The sequence below is a fragment of the Stegostoma tigrinum genome, chromosome 15 (assembly GCF_030684315.1).
Source record: "Stegostoma tigrinum isolate sSteTig4 chromosome 15, sSteTig4.hap1, whole genome shotgun sequence".
NCBI lineage: Eukaryota > Metazoa > Chordata > Chondrichthyes > Orectolobiformes > Stegostomatidae > Stegostoma > Stegostoma tigrinum.
Window position 1 is genome coordinate 42,898,265 of NC_081368.1, and position 24,322 is coordinate 42,922,586.

At 40.2% G+C, this 24,322-nt stretch overlaps 1 protein-coding gene across 2 annotated transcripts in view; it reads left to right on the top strand.

Moving 5' to 3' along the window:
- Nucleotides 1-2,044: 2,044 nt before the first annotated feature.
- arhgap36 (Rho GTPase activating protein 36) overlaps nucleotides 2,045-24,322 on the top strand; it is a 187,212-nt gene continuing 164,934 nt past the window's right edge. Inside the window, exons 1-2 of one of the 2 annotated variants that reach the window (XM_048544035.2) lie at nucleotides 2,060-2,166; nucleotides 3,744-3,810. In XM_048544035.2, coding sequence (XP_048399992.2) covers nucleotides 3,808-3,810 — 3 coding nt within the window. In that variant the 5' untranslated portion in view covers nucleotides 2,060-2,166; nucleotides 3,744-3,807. Of the gene's footprint in view, nucleotides 2,167-3,743; nucleotides 3,811-24,322 lie in introns of both variants that reach the window. The other variant, XM_048544034.2, reaches the window with a different exon arrangement.

Here is a 24,322-nt window from a genome sequence, read left to right on the forward strand (position 1 = left end):
ACAAAGACAGAATTTGTGAAGGTGGAAGTGATGTTCTTTGGACACCAAGGAATGTGAAGACAAAGGCCATCAAGGAATTTCCAAGACCATCCTTGAAGAAGGAAGTGCTATGATTTTTGGTACAGAGCTGATTCTACCAGAAGTTTGCACCAAACTTTAGTAGTATGTTGGCGGTCTATGAAAGGTGCACTAAAACTTTTAGGCTTCCAGTAACTGTCTCAAATTGCCATCACAATGCTGTGTCTTTTTAATACTTTGATCCAGCTTTTACTCGAAACAAGTTGAGGCTGTAAAATGCCTAAGCGACTTAAGCTAATAGACAAATTACTGGAACATTGAGTCAAATAAGTTGCTGCCCCTACTTCTGTATGATGAACTGACAAGCACAGATTTTCTCAGTCTCTTTTGTACTGGGCTTGTATTCGCTGAAATTTAGAAGAATGTGGGGGAATTTCGTAGAAACATATGAAATCCGGATGGGGCTGGACAGGCTACATGTGGGAGGAATGTTCCCGATGTTGGGAGTCCAGAGCTAGGATCACAGTTTAAGAATAAGAAGTTTTAAGCCATTCAGGATGAGATGAGGAAGAACTTCTTCACTCAAGAGTTGTGAACCTGTAGAATTCTCTGCCACAGAAAGCTGTTGAGGCCAGTTCACTCGATATATTCAAGTGGGTTCTGAGCATGTCCCTTGTGGCTAAAGGGATCAATGGGTTTGGAAAAAACGTGGGATACTGAAATCACATGATCAGCCAAGATCATATGAAATGGTGGTTCAGGCTCAAAGGGCCAAATGGCTTACTCTTGCACCTATTTTCTACGATTCCAGCTTTACAAGTTACTAGGAGAATGGCATCATGCAGACAGGATGCTGTGTTAATGAGTTGATCAACATAAAATTGCACAAGCAAACTTGCTAGGATTCACACAATGAACCCTCCATTAATTTCCTTGAAAGTAACACTTTCTGGGCGGGGGGGGGGGTGGAATTCAGCCCAATGTCTGTCCCACCAATGTGCCTTGTATATAATTGTCATTAAACAATTAAATCCATCCTGTTTAAAACAAGCCATCTCCTGTTTTTCAAACATTTCTTGCTTTCAGGTATTTTTACTCTGCTACACTTAAACGAAGCAGGCCCTACAGATTCAGGAAGGAGGATGATTTCACCAAGATGCAGTATGCTGAGAATTCATCATACAACAGCCATGAAGTGATCTCAGCAACGAGAAAAATGTCTCTCAAAATCTTAAATAATTATGTAATAATCTCTTTAATATAGTGTACATCAATTAAAATGTAACACCCATGATTTGTGGGTAGTTTGAAGAGCAGGCTGACATTCCAGGTGCTTGCAATCTTTGGTGGACCTCTAGTTGATATGATTAAGAGTTTATGTTTAAAACTGAAATGGATCAGATCAGACTCCCAAAATTGTGTTTTCTCCTTCTGTAAAGCTGAATGAAGTCAGCAGGCCAAGCAGCATCAGAGGAGCAGGAAAGCTGATGTTTCGGATCTGGACCGGGTTCAGACACAAACCGTCAGCTTTCCCGTTCCTCTGATGCTGCTTGGCCTGCTGTGTTCCTCCAGCTCTACACCATGTTATCTCATACTCCAGCATCTGCAGTTCCTACTATCTCTGAAATGTTTTACGATTAATCTTCTGATTTCAGGCATGGAAGTGTTAATAAAAATCACGTTGTTTTGGCAATAAATACATTTCTATTTAGAGTTGGTTAGGGGGCAGTCTGGCAATTCTTGTTACATTTAACACGGCTGATCTTTTCTTGCAGCCTATTAAAAGTGTATTAAAACTTTTAGTCTTCCGGTGACTGTTCAAGTTTTTTTGAGATTTCTAGTAACTGTCTCAAATTACTATTGAAATGCTCTCTTTTTTGACACTTCGATCCAGCTCTTGTACAAAATGAATTGAGGCTGGAAAATGACTAAGAAACTTATGCTAATGGAAAATTGCTGGAACATTGCATGAAATACGTTCACGCCCCTACTTCCGTATGACGAACTCACAAGCACAGATATTATCAGTCCCTTTCGTATTGAAAATTTTTCAGTCAGTTACCTGCACTATTTACTGCTACAATGTATCTGGGGTTTTCACTTCCAACTTCTCTTTTGAAAGCAATGAAGACATATGGCTCAGTTCTGGTAAGTACTTTTTACAGTCCTGCTGTAGTTGAATGTAGTTTAAGTGCAAGTCAGATGCAAAATGCTTTTCCTGCTGACAATCTAGCAAGCTGCAAAGAAAATCCCGTCCGCTTTGAGTGAACAGAAGAGTGGAAGAAAACTGATCACTTGGCCCATCTCAATGTTAGATTGGGAGGGGGGGTGGTAAGAAATGTTACCTATTTAGTCTGTGAAAGTAATTTCATTAGGTTTTTAAATGGTCTCAAACAGCTTCTGAAATGTTGCAAAATTTAATGCAGCAGCTGATTCAATCCTGCAAACTGAAAGTACGGGAAGTTACCTGCCCTGGCAGGAGGGTTGTTTGACATAACCTTAGAGGACTTTAATTTCATATTTAAATTGTGGTGTATCTAATCAAGTAGTGTTTTACGATATACTAAAGTAATTTTTACTCTGAATCTAATCCTTGCTCCATGAGATTTGACAACATTTGTTGAAACAAAATAAAAGGATCTTTATTCAGCATCTAAACAGTGCCTGCTTCCTCTGGAATGCTCCAAATGGGTACTAAAAGTCATTTCTCCAGCGAGGTAAAGTCACCATAGTCTTACCAGACCATGGGGCTGGTCTCTCATTTAGAGAACATTGACTGGTAATGGTTTAACCTGAGGGTCACCACACCTCAGGTGAGGGGAGAGATTGAGAAGGAGAGCCCTTCATGGTGACCTCAGCTGGTACAGGAATTGAATGCTTGCTGTTGGTATCACTCTGCAACTTAAACCAGCCATCCAGCCAATCGGACTAACCCAACCTATTGCAATTACTAAATGTTATAAACAAATACTTCAGAGCAAAATTTTAAAGAGCCTATTAAATTGCTGGAATGAAGTAAGTTTAATCCTGTTTAACCAAAATGACACTCTGATGAAGATTTGATAATGGTCTATTATTACTGTTTGGGAACTTTGATTCTGAAGTGGAGGAAATAGGTTTTTGGAAAGAGGTATTTCCAAAAGACCGACGGAATTAAGTTATCTACTGGAATAACTACTGTAAGTGTTTGCTAAATTGAGCTTTATCACCTCCTAAAGGGAATCTAAAGACCAAAGGCTGGATCAGTTCAAAAGAAAAGATCCATATAAGCAGAAAGACAGTTTAGTTTTGGCAATGACAAAGCCAACAGAGCTTGAAAGACATTCAGCCCAGTACATCGGGATGAAAGGAGACATTGAAGTTCAAAGAGGAAATGTCAGTGAGTTAGCTTGCACCTACATGTTTTGTTGAGGAGCAATAAGAATGAACCACATCTGTTGTATGTGCCAAAATCCACTTGGGAGATACTTGCAATTTTATTAGTGATACATTACTGGTATTGTCCGTAAAGGATCTTGATGTAAGAGAACAATTGAATCTTTATTTTAAAAGCTGAAAGAACTGTGGATGCTGTAAATCGGGAACAAAAATAGAAGTTGCTGGAAAAGCTCAGCAGGTCTGACAGTATCTGTGAATGAAAAAAAGTTAGAGTTAACATTTCAAGCCCAGTGATCCTTCCTCAGAACTGTTCAAAAAATGTTAACTCTGACTTTTTTCCTTCACAGATGCTGTCAGACCTGCTGAGCTTTTCCTGCAACTTCTGTTTTTGAATCTATCTTTTTGCTGTTTATGGTGAGATATTTCCAAATTATCATAAATTTATAAAGCTTTGACCTTTTTTATATTTTATTTTACTAAACTTAAACTCTTTTTGTTAAATGTGCACTGGCAGCCTCTTCTGAATACTCTTAATTATGATGTGGAGGTGCCGATGTTGGACAAAGTCAGAAGTCACATGATACCAGGTTGCAGTCCAACAGATTTCTTTGAAAGCACAAACTTTCAAAGCACTGCTCCTCCATCAGGTGAAGCGACACCATCAACTTGATAACTTATGATCTCTCCACCTTATTTAATTTGTACAATCTTGGATTACTTGTTACTTTGGTTAGACATTCATCATGCGATTCTAATATCTATCCTGTTATTCCTGCCATTGGCTTAGTCTCAAGCACCATCTTATTTCTGATGTTTTGTGATTATCTCCCTGCCTCAATCAGATCATAGATTATCTTTTCACTTACTATTCAGCTGTTGACACATTACTCACACCGTTTGACACTTTTGATCACCTGCAATCACTCGTTATTCAGTTTTTCTCCACTCACGCCATTTGTACTTTTTTTGACACTCTTAATTACCTGGAACTATTTTGAAATGATCACTTCACTTATGAATTCCGTGACTGTTCTCTTCTCTTCACTCCACCTGACAAAGAAGCAGCACTCTGAAAGGTTGTGATTTCAAATAAGCCTGTAGGGCAATAACCTGATGTCATGTGACTTCTGACTGAATATACTTAGTGACTGGCCACTGTCAAACCAAATTTCAAAACTAAAACATACTGCCTCTTAATTTGATTTACCTCCCATCACCAAGTCATCCGTTATCTGCATGTGCACTGTACTTGACACTGAGTTCCAGGTTCCTCAATGAGCAGAGCCTCTGGCACTCCTGTTTATATCTGTCAGCCAGGGCTCCCTGATTGGGATTGTTGATCTGGTCCAGTCAGTGAATTTATATCCTGTGAGGTTCACCTGGCTGACCTTGTTACAATCACTATACTACCACAGTAGCCAAATTCCAAAAGTAACGTGTGATCTATGTTTTACTCCGGAATATGATTTGTTTGGTTTATTTGTTATGACATTCTATTCAATGGTTGTATGAATGTCTGAAAAGTGAATGTGGTTATCTTTGACATGCCTGTTTGTTTAACCCAATTCTACTTTCTTTTCTTTGGCATTCACTAATGTAGCACTCTGGTGGAAATCAGCAGTGATGGTGAAAATAAGATACTCCTGCATAACTGTCGAAAGGAACTATATTTTAAGAGTTGATTTTATGTTAAGTACTAATGGACAAGATATATATTTGCTTGATAGAGGAACACAATTTTGATTCAAAACGTAAGAGTGTAGTATGTCATACTCTTCATTTTTGCAGCCTAATGTTCGATAACATCATTTACAAGTATATGGGAGAACTAGAAATAAGGAAATAGAGTATGAGAAACAAGACAGTAGTTGGCATGAAGAATGCCTAAAAGTCTTTGATATGCAAAGGAGCGGTAAAAGTGTAGATAGTGGAAAGGAGGGTTAGATTAGACACTCAAAAAAAATGTCAAGTCGAGGCAGAGATCATGACTGGTGTGCTAAATATTTTGGTTGTTTTTACTATAAGCGAAGGGATACACTTTGGAAGGGAATACTCAACAAATGGCAAGGCACAAGGAAACTCTCCGAAATAGATGGATCTTGGGGTGTTTGTCCACAGATCCCTGACGATAGCAGAAACAGTTAATTGGATATTTATGAAAGCATACAGGATACTTGCCTTTATTGGTTGTGGCATTGGTTATAAGAGCAGGGAGGTATTTCGGAACTGGTTGCAATTGCACTGAAGAGCTTGCTAAGGATATTCACCAGGATGTCACCTGGGATGGAACATTGCAACTACTGAGTCAGGATAAAGTTGAGATAACCACAAGGTGTGGAGCTGGAGGAACACAGCAGGTCAGGCAGTATCAGAGGAGTGGGAAAGCTGACATTTTGGGTCGGGGCCCTTCAGAAATTGGGGATGGGAAGGGGACTCTGAAATAAATGGTGGGGGTGGCGATAGCAGGTAGATAGTAGAGTGGAAAGGTGGGTGAGCAGACAGACAGGTCAAAGAGGTGGGGATAAAGCTAGTAAAGGTAAGCATAGGTAGGAAGTGGGGATTGGTCAGTGAGGAGGGAGGGGTGGATAGGTGGGAGAGAAAATGGACAGGCCAAAGAGATGGGGAAGAGTGTGGGGCTGGTCTTGAGATGGGGTCGACTTCATCCCAAGTCCAGCCACATCACTTACCCCCACCCCCCCCCCCCACCCCCGCCCCACCATCCCCACTTCCTTGGTCTATCCATCTTCTCTCCCACCTATCCGCTCCACTATCTTCCTGCTAGCACTGCCGCTTCCCCTCTCCTATTTCTGAAGAAGGGTCCCGACCTGAAATGTCAGCTTTCCCGTTCCTCTGATGCTGCCTGGCCTGCCGTGTGCATCCAGCTCCACGCCTTGTTCCAGCAAAAGAGAATCTAATCACAGCTCCTTAGTTTTATTGAATGTTATCATCACATAATCCCATACCTTCATCAAGCTGGCGGTTACCATTGACCAGACATTGAACTAGACTAGCCATATAACTACTGTTGCCATAAAAGCAGGTCAATGATTAGGAATCTTGCAGTAAATAACTCACCTCTGGGTCCCTAAAGCTTGTCTACCAACTACAAGAACAAGTCAGCTGTGTGATGGAATCCTCCTGATTTGTCTGCATGAGTGTAACTCCAAAAATACTCGGAAGTTTGGCACCATCCGGAACTGAGCAGCCTGCTTGGTTGGCACCACATCAGCAAATATTCACTCCTCCGTAACAGACTAGTAGCTTCAGTGTGTACCATCTGCAAGATGCACTGCAGAAATTTGTCAAGGTTCCTCAGACAGCCACTTCCAAACCCAAGACCACTATAGTCTATAAGGAAAAGAGCAGAAAATGCATTTGAGCACTGCACCACCTCATCTAATTTCCCCTTCAAATCATATGTTCTGACTTGGAAATATATTGCCATTTCTTCACTGTCACTGGATTAAAATCCTGGAATGCCTCCACTAGTACCACTGCATGTACCTACACTGCATAGAATGTAACATTTCAAGATGACTGCTCACCACTGCCTCTCAAGACCAATTAGGGATGACCACATAATGTTGGCCCACCCAGTATTGTGCACGTCTCATTAATGAATGGGAAAAAAAAAGTGGGGTTATTGTCCTTACAACCGAGAAGGCTAAGGGAGATTTGATGGATGTGTTGAGATTCATGAATGGTTTTGCTAGAGAAATTAGGGAATGATTGCTTCCAGTGACAGTACTGACAACCAGAGAGTACAGATTTAACTAATCAGCAACATAACCAGAGGTGGCATGAATTAAAGCAACACTTGCACGGAGAGTTATGATCTAGGAAATATTATTCGAAATAGTGGTAGAGGCAGATCCAATAACAACTTACAAAAAGAAACCAGTTAAATATTTGTAAAGTAATGTGAAATAAATTAATCTGTTGGGAAGGAGAGCAAAATGGGATTACGTGGATTGCTTTTCCACAATGCTGGTAGAGACAAAGGCCTAAATATCCTCTTCCTCTGCTGCATCCTATAATTCTAAGATAATAATAACCAATACTTCAGTACAGCAATTACGACTCCCCTTTTCTGGTTTGCCTGCAGGCTGGAGTACATTTGGGTCTTGGGTTTCTGTGCTGTGAACTATTCAGCTAGAGCTGGAGAGGTAAATTAAAGCAGCTGCAAAGTCCACTTCTAGGGCTGCATAGTGATGCTGAGTCAATGATAAATACCTAGCATCAAATAAACAATATATCTACAATATTATCTGATAGTCATTTGATCACTTTTTGACAGGCTATGGTACTTGCAAAGCAAGGTGATGCATTTGCTGAACTATTTTAACATCACATATTTTGCAGTGTGTGAGACAGACAATGCTTTCACACTGTCAAAAGATGTCACACTCTGGTTTATATGATGCTTTGTATACCAGAGTAATTTCAGTGTTTATCATTGGACAGCTGGTTATAGCTTCAATAGAGTTCTGGCGTAGAGACTTTTACATAATGCTTCATGCTTTTAGCTGAAGTTTAAAAAAACATAATTTCTTAAAGGTTAGCACTGTCAATCACAGGCCTGTTTCTGCTCTCTGCTTTATCTAGCTTCTGAATTAGTTAACACATAACATCTACTGTCTGTTGCCTCAATATTGCATTAGCTCTACGTCTGCTGAATGATTGCAACTCTGTCATTAATGAGAAATCTATATCCAGAATTGGTGTTGTTCGCCAAGAACAATAGTGGCCTGCCCTGCAGACCCAAATTTCCCAATTTAGGACACTCCAGCAGTTGATCCACCTACCTGCCAGCTGTCAGCAGAAGAGAGTAGATTGGAGTCTTGAATTAGAAACCCTTAAGAAGAGAGTTTCAAGTTGGGATCTACAAGGGCTTTGAGGCCAGGGCAAGCCAGTGATATGGGAGGTATGAGATATTTGGAAAGGAGGAGTCAGGATACAGCACAGTATTTCAAAGCAATATACCAACTGCAGCCAGTGAGGATAGGCATCGAGTTAGTGATGGATATAGCAGAGTAGCCAGAGAAATTCAGGTATAAAGTTTAATGAAGAGGCAAAATAATAATATGTAATTAGAGGCCCTGGGAAACAGTCAAGTCATTCACATCTGCTGAACATAGCATAAGAAAAGATAGAAAATGAGTTACTGGGTAAGGAAATGTTGCCTTAACTGCTGTGAGGTTGAAGCACGGAATTTATTTTTAGAATTCTAATACAATCATTTGGCACAATTTCCAATACCTAGGATTGTTTTTCAAAGCCTACTGCAATAAAAATGCCCAAGTAGGATTGAATAATGATCCAGATTAACAAATGGCTATCAAAGCTTGATGGGAAAGAATCAGATGAATGTGCCATTGATTCTGCACTTCATGAAGCCTCAGTTTCATGTCAAACAGAGGCAAGAAAACCTCCTCCTGATTATCACTTTCTGCATCCCTCAGTTGATGACTCCATAATCCTCCATATCGAACACCACACAGTGAACAGTGAACACATTAAGGGCAGCAAGGGGTCACAACATACTCTAGGTGGGGATCTTGACATTTCTCACAAATGCAAGTAGCTCAGTAGTACATCCAGTGGGAGAGTTGTCTGCAACTTAAAGGATAAATTAAGAATGGCTTCCATATAGACCCTGATGGAAGATGTTGCTTGACACTGCCATCATGTTAAATATGATTGATTAATAACATGGCTAATAGTACAATACTGACTACATAGGAGGAATTGTGGGCCATCATCAGCAGATTTGTTTTGTACTAGTTCTGAGCTTCTTCATAATATGTACATGTTAAATAGCAAATTATTGTTTCCCTTTGAAATTTGGTATAATTACATTTGTGTTGATGGGTAAAGGTGAAAATCTTCAACAGCACGGGCCTTCTTTCAGAAATATTCTACTTTTAATTTGCACAATCACTTGGCAGCTCTATAGTCCCTGCAGCTCGAGTGGCAGCAATGGGCAGAACTGGAACTACAATCCATGACCAGGACCTAGTCTCAATTGTTTCATGGCAGGAAGGGCAAAATTATGTCAAATTGCGCGTGGAGTCTTAATAGAGAAGCCAGTAAGGGGAACAGATTATGGGGCAGAATTGGGGTGAGCACCCGATGTGGACAGGAGTATATTACTACTCCTGTTTCTGACTCTCCATGGCTGTAAGCTAAACTTTTCTGCAATCTCTACAAAGACAGCAAAGAAGCAGCAGGTAACTACAGCAAAACCCCTCCAGGCTTCATGTCTGGCAAGCAAGTGATTGGCTGGTCCCAGGGATTTGGACAGCAAGTGTTTCACATCCTGTTAGTGATATTTTCACAGAAGGAATGACAGTGCTGTGGTTTGCGATGTTTTTCTCTGTGAACCCAGGAGAACCTCGGACTGGCTGAAAACAGTTGATGGTGAGGGGCGGATCCAAACACCCTTCCAACATAAAGCCTGAGCAGAGTGACCTGTTCCTGAATCCTTTCCACCAGCGTCCATGCTACAGCTGTGCAGGTCACCTGAGGTCTTGTCCACACACCATCTGCCCAATTGCAAAAGGGCCAAAAAGTGGTTGGAAGTCCATGGTGACATAGAACCCAATCTTCCATCTGCAAACCCCATAGTGGGGGATTGTAATATTTTCCCTTGAAATCCCACCCTCTGTTTATACTTTGAATGGAGTTCAGGATCTAATTATATTTGGTTTGATATAGTTCAGAAATAAAACATTTACAAGTTGGATCCAGTAATTTGCCAGGATTGAATGTCCTCACTATTTAAAAAAAAGAGGAAAACGAGTAGGAATTCCATAAATATGAATTGGAGGGCATCTCAGGTTTTTATTTAATACATGATTTTGTTCGATTTCATATTAAATATACATCTTAGGTGCCTTTTTTAAAATTAGTTATGGAAGTTGTAAGAGATATTGTAGCTTTGCAAAACTGTATAATATGTCGGCTTTCTGCTTCCACAGGTGAATGGTGGATAACTTTGGGAGATACTGTAGGTAGCTCACTGCAGAATTCTCAGTCTCTGCTCTTGTAGCTATTGCACTTATTTGGATATTTTGGTCTGGGCCTGCAACACAATGATAATGTATCTGACTTTGAATCAGAGGTTTTCATGTTCAAATAATGTCACATTCGCAGTGTTGACAGCAGCTGAATTCCCTGGATTTTATATCGGGACAAAGTTTGTTACCTGGAGATGTTTCTTGATCAAATTACTCTCTCAAATAGAGAGCAGTGTGTATATGGAACAAGCTGCCAGAGGAAATGGTGGAGGTAGACTTATTTATATTACTTAAAAGATACATGGACTGGTATACGGGTGGAAATGTTTAGAGGGAAGGGGGCCAAACACAGACAGATGGGACAATCTCAGTTTAGGAAACCTAGTCAACATGGACAAGTTGGGCTGAAAGGTCTATTTCTGTGCTGGATTACTTTGAATTGTTTGCTGTTTACACAGAGTTAGTGATGACAATGTCATTGATTTAATGTCAAGGAAACGTGGTTAGATTCACGTTTATGATGGGGAAGCAACGGCTTGGTGGTATTATTACTAGGCTATTTATTCAGAGGCTCAGGTTCAAATCATGCTATGGCAAATGGTGGAATTTGAATTCAATAAAAAATAACTCTGACAGTGTCTCGTGATTTGGCCCATTGAGACACCACTGGCCCTTTTCAAGAGCATCCTACCCAAACTCTTCCCCCCCACCCCCCCACACACACACTATGCCTGTTATGCTGCATTTCCCACAGCTAGCCTGCACATTCCTGGACATTATGGGAAATTTAGCATGGCCGATCCACCCAATCTGTTCACCTTTGGACTGTGGGAAGAAACCAGGGGCACACAAAGGAAAACAAAGTGGAGAAAGTGCAGATTGTGGGAAAAACCCATCCGGTTTATTGATGCCCTTCATCAAAGGATACTGCATCCTCACCTGATCAGGCCTACATGTGACTCCAGGCTCTCAGCAATGTAGTTGACCCTTAATAAAACTGCCCTCATGGCAGTCAAGGATGGGCAATAAATGCTGGCCTAACCAGCAACACCCTCAATCTATGACTGAGTGTTTAAAAAGCTTGAAGTTACTTGTTACAGGGATGTCTATTGATGATTGTCAACGTTCAACACCATTCATAACTCTTTAGATACTGAAGCTGTGTGCGGCTTTCAGCAAGATCTGGATAACATACAGACTCGGATGATAAATGGCAAGTAACATTTCCAGTATACAAGTGCCACCTAAATTGGAGCCACTGGATTGGTTTATGGGATCGGTAACCGCGGAAATGTAGTGACCCGGGGCCAAAACATAGACATTAACGTCTTGAAAGTGCAGTTCTATGTGAACGGAGGAAACAAAAAAGGAAGAGGAATGGTATATAAAGTGTCTTTCGGAAGTACAGGGTATCCAAAAGTGCTTTACATCCAAAGAAGTAGTTATGAAATCTGGTTGCTGTTGTAGCGTAGGCATTATCGTAATCAATTAGTACTCAGAAAACTCTCTCAAACCAAAATATGATAATTACCAAACAGAGGTAATGGGAACTGCAGATGCTGAAGAATCCGAGATAACAAAGTGTGGAGCTGGATGAACACAGCAGGCCAAGCAGCATCTCAGGAGCACAAAAGCTGACGTTTCGGGCCTAGACCCTTCATCAGAGAAAAAAAAATTACCAAGCACTCTGTTTTATTGATGCCAACTAAATTATAAATATTGACTAGTGCACTAGGGATAGTTCCTATTTTTCTTTGAAATAGTTCGACGTGAGGCTTTACTTCATTTGTGATGCTATACACTGCTTTGATTTAAAGTTTCATCCAAAAGTCAGATCATCTAATAGTGCAGAACTCCCTCAAAATTGCACTGCAACATCAGGTTTCTGTTCACAACTTGAATCCACAACTTACTGCCTCAGAAGGTAGAGTGTTCCCAACTGATGCACAGTTAGTTTTTTTTTAAAACAGTACATAGAAGAGACTGGAATTATTGAAAGCGTGGGGAATGAATCCATTCCCTAACATGGATTAAAGCAGTTTAAATAAAAAACGCTCACTCCCACTTTCTCAAGGGGATCTGCAAAATGCTGCTCAGCAAGTGATATGGAAATCCACAAAAATAGCCTGTCATGTACATCAGAGCATAAAAAAATCAAAAGACAAAGTTTGCATTTCATGTAATAACAAGGCTATTCTTTATTGTATAATAAAATCCTGCCGGTCATGGAGAAGATGTTCCTAGACAACAACATGAAGGGCAAATGTGCAAAAGGCAAACTTGTTAGAATAAGAATCAATGGGATTGATCCCAACCGAGCAAAATGTTGATATCTACAAACATTGTTTCCATAAATAAAAGTGACATTAATGAATTATGGGGTATTGCTTCATTTTTTTTAAATTTTGCATTGACTGTTGTAGTTGATTTAAGTTCAATTGGCCTTTGTTCAATTTTATTGTTTTCTGATATGTGTTGCTGCTGTTTTGGATGACAAACACAAAGAAAGCATAGCTTGGCTCTGTTGTGGGAAATTGATTTTCTTTCAGCAAAATACATTCCAGATCTTTTAACTGGCTACTGATCTTTTTTATAGTTGGAAATTCCCAGAATCCAAGCCAAAAAAAACCCATTAAGATCACAAGATAACAAAGTGTGAAGCTGGATGAATGCAGCAGGCCAAGCAGCATCTCAGGAGCACAAAAGTTGACGTTTCAGAGGCCCGAAATGTCAGCTTTTGTGCTCCTGAGATGCTGCTTGGCCTGCTGTGTTCATCCAGCTACACACTTTGTTGTCCTACTCTAGACGTTCAGTTCTGAAGAAAGATCACTGGCCCTGAAATGTTAATTCAGCTTTCTTCCCACAGGTCCTGCAAGATTTGCTGAGTTTTTCCAACAATTTCTGTTTTTGTTGCTGCTGCTGCCACTGTACGTCGGTCGTGGACAGAATGAACGTTTCTGGGTATTAATGCACCAGTCAAGCAGACAGTTTTATCCTGGACAGTGTCAAGTTTTTCTTGAGAGTAATTGCAGCTGCATTCATCCAGACAATTGGGGAGCATTCCATCACACTCTTGACTTCTGCCTTTTGATTGATGGACAATCTTTGGGGAATTAGGCATTGAGTTACTCTCTGCAGGATTCCTAACCTCTGACCTGCTCTAGTAGCATAGTTCTGGTCAATGGTAACCCAGAATAAGGATATTGGGAATTTAGTAATGGTGATGCCATTTAGTGCAAAGGGTAGTAGTTACATTCTCTCTAGTTGGAGATGACCATTGCTTGGCACTTATGTTCCACACATTGCCAGTGCGAGTCTCAGTATTGTTCAGTCTTCTTGCATTGAACGTGGAATGCTTCAGTAGCTGAGGAGTCATAAAACATTGTGCAATTATTTGTATAAGCCCCCTAAAGGCCTGTTGTTATTCCAAGCCAAATATTGTTGAACTTATTGCTTTGATGTGATAAACATTCTTGTTACCTTTAGAACAGTACCTCTTCAGCAGATTCTCTATGGTGGTCCGCCCTTTACCACTAATCACTAAACAGGCTTGACAGAAGAAGATGAATTGTAGCAAATTATCTCAACAATCTAGAACCACATAATGGCAGTATTAGTAAATACTATTAGGTATGGATGAGCCATCTGGAAAACACTGCAGTTATCATGCAATCATTTCATTACAATGGTAAGCACACATACTGACTCATAGACTTCGTTTAGTTCATTTAACTGAATGTCACAATAATCTAGTAATTGGATGTGCAGGCCTCATCAATGTTTTGAACAGGATTCCTATCCCCTCAGACAGTCAATCAACAAAAGGAGAGTCTTCAGTATGTGGCTAAATGATCCCTCCCTCACTAAACAGGCATGGGTGAACATTGCAGGAGTAAAGGCTGCTTCAGGAAAGTGCTGCCAAACACGAGTGCAGTACTGTCAGAGGTTTCATGACCCATTGCATTCACAGACAGCAACATGCACAGCCCTCTGTTGGGGTTGATGGGATCACAGAATGCATGCGTCAACTCATCTTGCAGGAGGATACTAATACAGTGGACAGTGTTTATTTGTTTGGTTTCCAAACAACTAATTCTGTTTCAACCAATTTGAAAAATCTGTTGCCCTCTACGTAGCAGTCCAATACTTCACTCTCCTCTCCCTTTGGTCCTTTCAGGAGAAACAAGGGTGCAATGCATATAAAACAGGGCAGACTTCTGAAGGTAATGCACGCCATGGAGGAGACGGCTGTGGGCATTGCCGGAGTCCCTATTGGTGATGGCGAGATTCCCATTCCAGTTGCACAAGGTCGTGGAAGAGGATCCTGTGAGCATGATGTATTGGTGGGCATTTTGGCAAGGGTGTTTTGTGGGAATGGGTTTAGCGCAGTTGGAGAAGTCTAGAAATGAGGTGGGTAGTGCTTGCGATGCCTTTAAACGTTTGTGGAACATTCAGAGTTTCCATACTGACCTCTTAAGTTCCTCTTGTCTTTCACAAGAGGTCCTAGTGGTAGAATCTCTCAGACATCAGGATGAGGCAAAGATGCCCAAGGATGCAGCCTCACATCAGACTAGTATATCCAGCATGAGAGCAGAGACCTGCACCTTGGTGTCAAAGACATTTCCGAACTGACATCACCAACCCAAGGAAACCTAGCCAGATAAATAGAAAGCAGGACACAGCACCAGCGCTTCGTCGGAGGCTCACTGATGATGTTACCTAGAATGGTGACGAAACGTCTGAAAACTAACCTTCCAGCTCAGTGAGCAAACTCACATCCAGAACCTCAACCTGAGCTACAAATCTTCTCAAAAATGCAGAGAAAGTTTTCAAAAATAAAAACTAAAGACAGAGAAGAGGTTCCCCCAGAAGACCTCTCTGCAGATCTGAGGATGTTAGCACAGGAATTCAGCAAGTGATTTCAGGGTTTGATGGAACAAATAGTCATGCTTGTCTCAAGTTAATTCCTGAATGCAGACAGTGGTGGGTTAGCTATCAAATTCCATCAGTTTGATTCTCAAAGCAGAGCAGTTGATATAGAGAGTTTAATGTGCAATTTGAAATTGAGTTGAAAGTCAGACTAAGGGATAATGGCTTTTGGGGATTTATAAACAGAGGGGAAAAAAAATGCTACTCCCATCATCCTGCGCTTTTAAAGTGAAAGCTTACTTCTGTTCCCCAAGGCATGGAGACAGAGTTCTCCTAAGTGAAGATAATCAAATCTAGCTATTGCACTCACCTCTCAGAGAACCATTTGTAGGACTGTATACAGCTAGCATCCAAATTTATAACCCAGTCTTGGTGACATGGTGAACAGAGGACAAAATAAACAATGATAGATAACAAGGTGTGGAGCTGGATGAACACAACAGGCCAAGCAGCATCAGGGGAGCAGGAAAGCTGATGTTTTGGGCCTAGATGCTTGATTTCAAATTTATACAGAGCTAAAGTAAACAGTTTATTGTGTATGTTCTTTGGGATGTATCCTGGGTTTCACTTAAGTTCGAAAGGTGATCGTGCATTTAGAAAGTTTGAAGACCACTGCTCTAGAAGGCCAAGAGTATCCGATGTAAGGGAATACCACCATCTGCAAATTTGCCACCAAGTCACTTACCATCCTGACTTGGAAACATCACAGCTCCTCCCCTGTTCCTGGGTTAAAATCTTAAAACTGCTTCCATAACAGCACTGTGGGTGACAGTAAACAAAATAAATTGCAGCTCAAGGAGGTAGCTCACCAGTATGTTCTCAAAAGCAATTAGTGATGGGCAATAAATACTGGCTTACTATCTATTGAATGAATAGGGGAAAGGTTCCACAGAATGAAGGCATCATGACTGCCTTTCTCTGTTTATTCAATACCTATGGTTATTCACCAAGTGGTCATTGAGGAAGAGCAATTCCTCTTGCTTCCATTACTGTGCCCACTAAATGCCTGGCAGATGACTAGTGCTCAACTTCTGCACATGTGCATGAATGCAATGAAAGCCATGGTACTATTTGGAAATGTGATCGAGGTGATCAACATGTCAAAACTGCTACCATTGCCGAAACAGTCATGGTGGGACCCTGAACCAATCATCAAAACAGGTGTCAATATTTATGGTAGGCTGCTACATGCTGCAACATTTATCATCGTGAGGGGAGTGTCTTTGCCTCGAGCTGCCCCAGTTCCCGATTCACACCTTACTTTCCCTCAATCTGTAGCTAGCAAAACTTTACCTTGGCCATAAAGCAAAAACAATGCCTAGTAAAAATGTAATGTGTTAAAGGGATCGTGAAAGCATTACTTTAAATTAAATTGTTACAAAAATACAAGGTGACAGAAATTCAGACCAGTCAATGCCAAATTCAGGGTTGACCTGGTTTCTTGATCTAGTCTTGCAAAATTTAGTTTCCACAACAAACATTCATTAAGTTATTTTTAAAGAAATAACTGTCATAATATCATAAAATTAGAACCTTTGTGTGATCAAATTAAGATGGCCTTAATAGCTCTCCTCCTCTTCTGTAATTATGGTTTATTTTGTGAAAAGATTTGAAATGTTTTGACATGATAACAACATTATAAAGACAAATAATTAACTTTATTGCTCTATGCACATATTTGCTGATGACTCAATTTATTGAGTTTCTTCAGAATACCTTTATCAACAGTTGAATCACGGCATGTTGGTCTCATTTACGCCTTCCACTGAAGCAACAAGAATTAGTGTTATATATGCTTCTGCTTAAGGGTATCTGTAACAAGTAGGGAAGCATATTTTGTGCGGTTTGATGGCTCGGTTGTAATGTAATATGATGCCAACAGCAAGGATTCAATTGATTTGATTTATTGTCACAGGTACCGCAGTATGATGAAAAGCTTTATTTGTGAGCAGCACAAGCAAGGACATACAGATCATTGGGTGAGAAATACTTGGACAGAGTGAGGCATACAGTTTACACTGCAGTGGATGTGTGCAAGGAGTAACTTCTACAGACTTAAAATTTTAGTTTAAAAACATAGAATTGTTATAAAAAAAGTTAGAGTTAGAACTTCTGTAGGGAGGTCTCACGGACTCACCCAGTGTGGCTGCCATCTTGAATCCCCACACTGGCTGAGGCTCCAGTAATAGCCCTGCCTTCTCGATCTCGATCTTTGGAATCAACTCTTCGTCGGTTATCTCTTTCTGATGAGAGATACTATGGTTACTTTTGTGAAATATTAGTTCACAAGAAGTAATATTTTTGTGAACATTATCATGAAAAATATAAAAGTTCATTTTGTTCAATCATTGGAAGGCATATTTCTTATTATTGCATTTGTGGTGATTCAGGATGCGTTTGTTTTTACGGGAGGATACCATAGGACAGCAGAATCATTTCTGATGCTGTACTTTCCTATGCTCTTTACACAAAACAAACAAAGATTTACTGCTTTGGTTTACTTTCTTCAATAGTTTCAACTTTGCTACTTGCATCAAAAGTGAGGCATTACAAGTTGCTTAAGTGTCATTTTCCTGTGTTCAGGAAAATTGGTTTTGCTGCAATTATCCGCAATGAACAGTGATGAAGTAATAACACATTACAGTGACTTCTGGAGATTGGCTACTATTGGTAAAGAAGATAAATGAACTTTCACCTATAGAGAGAGAAACACTGAATTCAGTAAATGGTTTTTCTGTTCACTAAAGGAGAATAGAGCCCACTTACTGATGCCTTCCCTGTTGTGATGATTGAGAACTATTAAGGGTAGGTACATTTGGAAATATCTCTCAATGTTGAGATAATATTACAAAAAAAATTATCATGAAATGATGCACTGCAACTAGTCCATTTCAATGCATCAGCTCATACCTTGAAAATTTATATTAGTAGAATATTTAGAGTTGTTTTCTAGTCAACCTGTTCAAAGAATCTATTATACACCTTTGGAGCAGATAGGATTTGAGACTTTATTGTTGTCACTGACAATTTAAGCCATGGAAGTTACAGTTTCTGAAAATGAAATATGCTGTCCATCATTTACTGAGCCATAGCAATAACAGTTCCATTTTGAAAGGGTGCAAATGGCTTTATTTAGACGTGAGAAACCAGGATTGTTCAAAGAGAAGAGAGAAGGGAAAATCAATGATATGTTTGAAATGCTGAAAGGTTTTAATGAAATAAGTAGGGAGGAACTGCTTACACTGGTGTTAAGGGCTGGGGCTGATGTAGGGATAGGTGGGGTCCTGTTGTGATGTCACAATTTTGCATGCGTTAAAAGCACCCAAGGTTTGAATAGAAGTATTTTCTGCTTTGGAATGCATAGCCTGAAGGTATGGTAACAAATTCAATTGTAACTTTCAAAAGGAAATTGAATAATTACTTAAAATAGAATGATGTATTTGCAGACAACATTTGGGGATGAGATTAATTGATGAGCTCTTTCAAACTGATTGTAGCCAGGAAAAGATTGGTATTTACATCAGCTGCTACTACAATCGACCAACCAGAAATCACTGCTGTAAATGGTGGGGAAAATGGAATGGAGAGAGTTGTTGACCTAAAGCAGATTACACAAAGGAATGGCACAAATTTGGGCATGTTTTGGAGAAGGGCCATTGCACTCAAAGCATTAAGTCAGAGTTTCGCTGTGCAGGTGCTGTCAGACCTGCTGAGTTTATCTGGATTTTTCTGTTTTGGTTACACAAGTTATGTGTTTGAGCCATAATTTGATCATTGAAGGGACAGTCATCCGAGCTGGATAACAAAGGAGAATTATTGGAGGGAGATTGTGTGATCAACTAAGGTTAAGAGGGTGAATGTGTGACTGGGATAAAGACGCTGAATGTAGTGATGTGGGATTGATGGAGTAAGTTGTTAGATGCAGAAGTGGTCTTAACAAGTGGAGGCCAAAGGGTAGAAAATTGGAAGTTGGAAAGTGCTTTAGTGGAGAGTTCTTAATTTAAACCTATTTTTGATAAGTTAAATGGTAACAAAGATGAAAAGTTGATTAAACAGATATAACAGTTGTTTGTTATTAATATATTTTGTATAAAATATTTTACTTTTATACGTAGTGCAATTCAGATTTATTTGCTTCACTATTTCATATGCATATATTAAATGCAATGATGCATGTCTTCTGCATTGTTATTCAAGCTCATACATGAACAACAATCGTAATATAGACCAGATGGTGTGGAAAATTTCACAGCCCTGAAAACTGTCTGAATGAGATATTTTGAGTTGAAGACTTGAAAGTCTGAATGTTTGTTCTTTTGTTTATGATGGTGTATGTACACTGAAATGAAAGTGTGCTGTTCATGGGTGCTATCTTATTCCACGTCTCAGGATACTTTCATTAGTCTATCTAATACCAGTGTCACAAAGGGCAGCTACAAAAAATACATGTTATCTGTAAAAAAAAAAATTCAGTTCCAGTAAAGACAAGCAATGGAATTAAACCCAGGTGACTGTCTCTGAAAGTAAAAATTAATTAGTTAAATTGTTTTACAGTTTGTTCACTACTTATATTAGTATTTCCTGTCACAGTCCCACCTGGCAGAAATCATACATTGTTCAGAATGGATATAATTCTAACTTGTGTTGTCTGCATGTGCACAAACCAAAGCCCCAAAAGCTTTAAAATTCACTTGTAGATTGTGCATTAATAGCAGCATTGCTCAGTTGATCAGAATCTATTTCTAGTTTTACATTGAAAGAAAAATAGGGAACCCATTTTAGAAACAGAGTGTCCTTTTGCATTTACCATATTGGTAGTTCTGTGATACTTAACTGTGCCACAAAATGTAAGTCAGTGTGCCAGATGTGGGAACAAGACATCAGTAATGTGATGCCATTTGCACTGGTTTTGAAAACATGCGTCCAATTCTACCTCCACTTCCTGCCAACAAAGGATTATTAATACATGCTCACTAATTATACTTGTGAATCTGAAGAATGGCTTTCATGAAAATATGCTTCATTTGTCAATTGTGCTGTACTCAGTTTGTGTGCAGAATGTTGCAAGGGTCAGGTGAAAGACATTGAGGATATCTATTGTTTGCTGTTTGGGAGTGGGGGGCTTGGATACAGATAGAGGGAAATGAATTTAATTTTATTAGATGACACATGGGGTTCAAATTTAATGCAGGGTTCACTTGAGACAGCTAGATACAAGCTGCAAGGTTCCTTCTACCTTTCCCTGTTGTGCAGGACCGATTTGTCATATAGTGTGGTGCCTTCAAGAATGTTGTGGGTGGTGCTGATGTGCATCTTAAAGGGAGCTTTGGTTGTGCACAGCCTGTTTCTTGCACTGTATGGTACATTCCAGATTGTTAAAGGGCCATGCATTCAGAAAGATAGAAACATTGGTTTAGTTAGTGGCAAACTCCTGTGGGAAGATCAGCATAAAGACATTTTTAACTTCATTTTCTATTTTAACATGGTCTTTGTTGTATAAGGTAATAGCTCTGAAAAGCTAATGTTGAAACTTAATAAAGCTCTGCCCGATCTGATTGTTTTCCTCTGTCTTTAGGGTGGAGATGAAGCAGTCTAACAGGAGGTTCCCATGGAGACAGCTGTCTCAATCTTAACAGTATTTATAGTGAATGTAACCCATTGCTACCATATAATAAACTAGATGTTATGTATGACAAATACGACTTCTTGTTAAGTGTCGATCGATATTTACTTTCAATCACTTCAAATTAGATTGGGTAAAATCAAAAAGTGCTGGAGAAACTCAGCAATCTTTCTGTTTTCATTTCTGACTTCTAGCATCTACTTTTGTTTAGAGAGTTTTTTTTAATTTCTTTTAGATAGAGTTTTGGACTCAGCGCAGAAAGGTGGTGGGAATGTTATTTTGGTTTAATAAATTTATTTTCATGTTTTTGAAGCTTTCTTTTAACTGTTTGATTTTGTTTTTTGTTACAGCACTTTATTAGGAATGTCTACCTGAGTAGTAAGGCTGTATCCACTGGAATGATAGAGAGCTGTAAAGACTGGTGGAAATTGCAGGGGCTGGGATATTCCATTACACTGACAATGATATTTTGACTTGATTTCAGTAAACTTCTAATCTAGCCTGTAAGTTTCAGTTCACTGTTTCTGTTTCAATGTCTTGCCAGGGACTGTCTGACCAATTGAATTTAATTTCAGAAAAGAAAAGAAGAGAACTGGTAAGAAGACTTCTGTAGAGCAGTGGTAATGCACCCACTTCTGGGCCAGTAGGCTCAGAATCAGTTGCCACCTGCTCTGGTATTCTGTTGCAAAATGTCTGAGAAGTTGATTATTTAATCTGATAGTGCTTGTGCTACTGAGGTAATCTGCCTCACTCTAGAACAGAAGGCCCAAATTCAGGCCTGAACTGCTGTCGAGAATCATATGAATATCTCTAAACAGGTCGGTGAGGAAAATATGTAGGAAGGTGGTGGGCAGTATTTATTGACTCAATAGAGACCAGTGGGCACCACATTGCCCATTGCACCAGACAATGTTACTTGGATTTAAGTCTCTACTGACAATTAAATTTTGTTTACATTACAGTTTCTCACCAGGGCTGTTCAACCTGATTAGAGTTTGGTTTCAAAAAGTAGAAAAGTGGGTGGCAGGATACAGTTAGCCTTCAGTACACATGTCCAAATCATCGAGACTCCTGACCATGGTGCTTAGCCCTGAGAATGCACAGGGGATTGAAGTGGTCAGGTGCATGGTGGATTATTGGACGACTTGATGCCTGCCCATCTGGAACTTGACTTTGGCACAATATAGCTGGCCCTCCCCTGGGATGCAGAGCCCCACAACCTGCGCCATCTGAGAAATCCTCCCCCATGTCTTTCAAAACAGCACAGAGCTGATTCCGGTATCCTCTCCACTTCCTCACCTCTGTCGGTCGTGTGTGAATGCCCTAGCGTGACATGTTATCTTCTAGAGGTGGAGGTGCCCAGTGGAGGGAGCTCTACATGGAGATTCTTCCTCTTTGTGTTTGGGATGTGGGGTGGAGAGTACTGGCTACACCAGCGCCATGTAATGTAGGCTAAGTAGATTTACTGGGTGCCAAGCCAAATAAGGCTTTGGTTACAGTGTACCACCAGGGAAGTCTAATCACATTACCTTTTGGTTAAAAGAGTGGAAAGGGAATAGACAGGGGTCTTCTTGTGGGCCTGTTCCAATTGTGGCCAAAATGACCACCAACAAGCTGGCTAAGGAGAAGGTTGTAGCTTCTGACTATCTGCCACCTTTCCATGGCTACATCTGTGTTTGGTCCAATTGAGAGTGAGTATGCAAATTTGACTGGCATAGTTGAGGCTTTTAGGGATAGTCAGTTCCCCTGGTAATGATATTTTGATATAATTTTGATACTTTTCATTGCAGCTCTGTTCGTTTCCATTGACTGATTTGGGTCTTGTTACAATGCGCCAGTCAAGGTTGTCTAACCTGTTGATGTTTTAATCAAGTGGAAAGAGGTGTAGCATCCTAGTTGCTGCAGTATAGTGGTTATCATAATTGTTTCATCAATGCAAGCTCCCCAGGCTGAAACATTGTTTTACCAAAATATTTGCATACAGAGAAAGGACACGTTGCTCTACTTTGTAGCTGGCACAATCTATTTCTGTACAGGGCCTTCAGGCACAGTGGTTTGTACCCTTACCTCTGAGTTGAAGGCCCAGGTTCAAGGTCCTGCCTAGGAAGGGTGTCATAACATGTTTGAAGAGATTGTCCTATCTATTTTTTCAATCAATGTTAGTGTCACTGGACTTATAACCAGAAGCTCAGGCTAATATTTGCTCTAGTTTCTAAGATGCAATAGATCAGAGTATTCTATTACTGCCCAAATGATCAGTCGTTCCAGGCCAACTGGGCAGGTGACTTTATATCATAGGCTTTTATCTCTAGCTTGTGATGTTTGACAATGTGGTGCCTCTTGGCATCTCCTTTACCAAAGTCCTTTGAGGTAAAATCCAGGGCATTATCAAGCCAGCTACTTGCTGCCTAGCTCACTGGAGGGATTTTAAGAGTATCTTTGGCTTCTTTTATGAGAAGATCTTTTACGAGAGTATCTTGAAAGATTTCTTGGTAAGTATTTTAAGTGATTCTGTCACCCACACTGACCACAGTAAACACAAGATAGTCACTGCCATGGATGTGTTTAGTTTTCAAATGCCAAGGACAGAGACTCCACAATTTGGTGGTTGAAAACTCTTAAGAAAAATATCTCTCAACTTCATCCTTGCTCTGCGCCTATCTTGTAGTGGATGTGAGATCTACCTCGACACCAGGCCAGTAGCAGACAGCTGGTGCTACCCTTGGAGAGAGTGTGTGTGGAGGGAAGCTCAATATCAGCAGTGTTGCAGCTTTCCAAAGACTGTTTATTCAATCAACACACTCCACTGAAGAAGCAGGATGTGGGTCTCAATGTCTTGTTGCTTCTGCTGGTTGAAAGAAGCAAACAGCTTGGCCGAGTGTGGCACAGCCTAAGCTAGATTTTCTCCGTGGCCAGTTCTAGCTGCCTAATGAAAAGAAAAACAAGAGATTGTTATTTGTTCAGAAATGTTTGCTGTTGCTTCTGTTGCCTGCAGGGGAAAGAAGGAGATGCAACAATATTGTAAAGACCTGGAATTTGTTTTCAAAGTAAGTAAACAGCAGCCCTTACCTGGCATCAATCATTCTACAGCTGGCTCAAGAGTAGAAGACAGAGGGTGGTGGTGGAGAGTTACTTTTCAGACTGGCGGTTGGTCGCCAATGGCGTGCTGGGTTCACTGGTTTTCTTCATTGGTATTTGATTGTAGGTGAAAATAGGAGGTGTGGTTAGTAAATTTGCTGATGATACCACAGTTGGAGGTGTAGTGCTCAGCGAAAAAGATTACTTCAGAGTACAACAGGATCTTGATTAGATGGGCTAATGGGTTGAGGAATGGCAGATAAAGTTTAATCTAGCT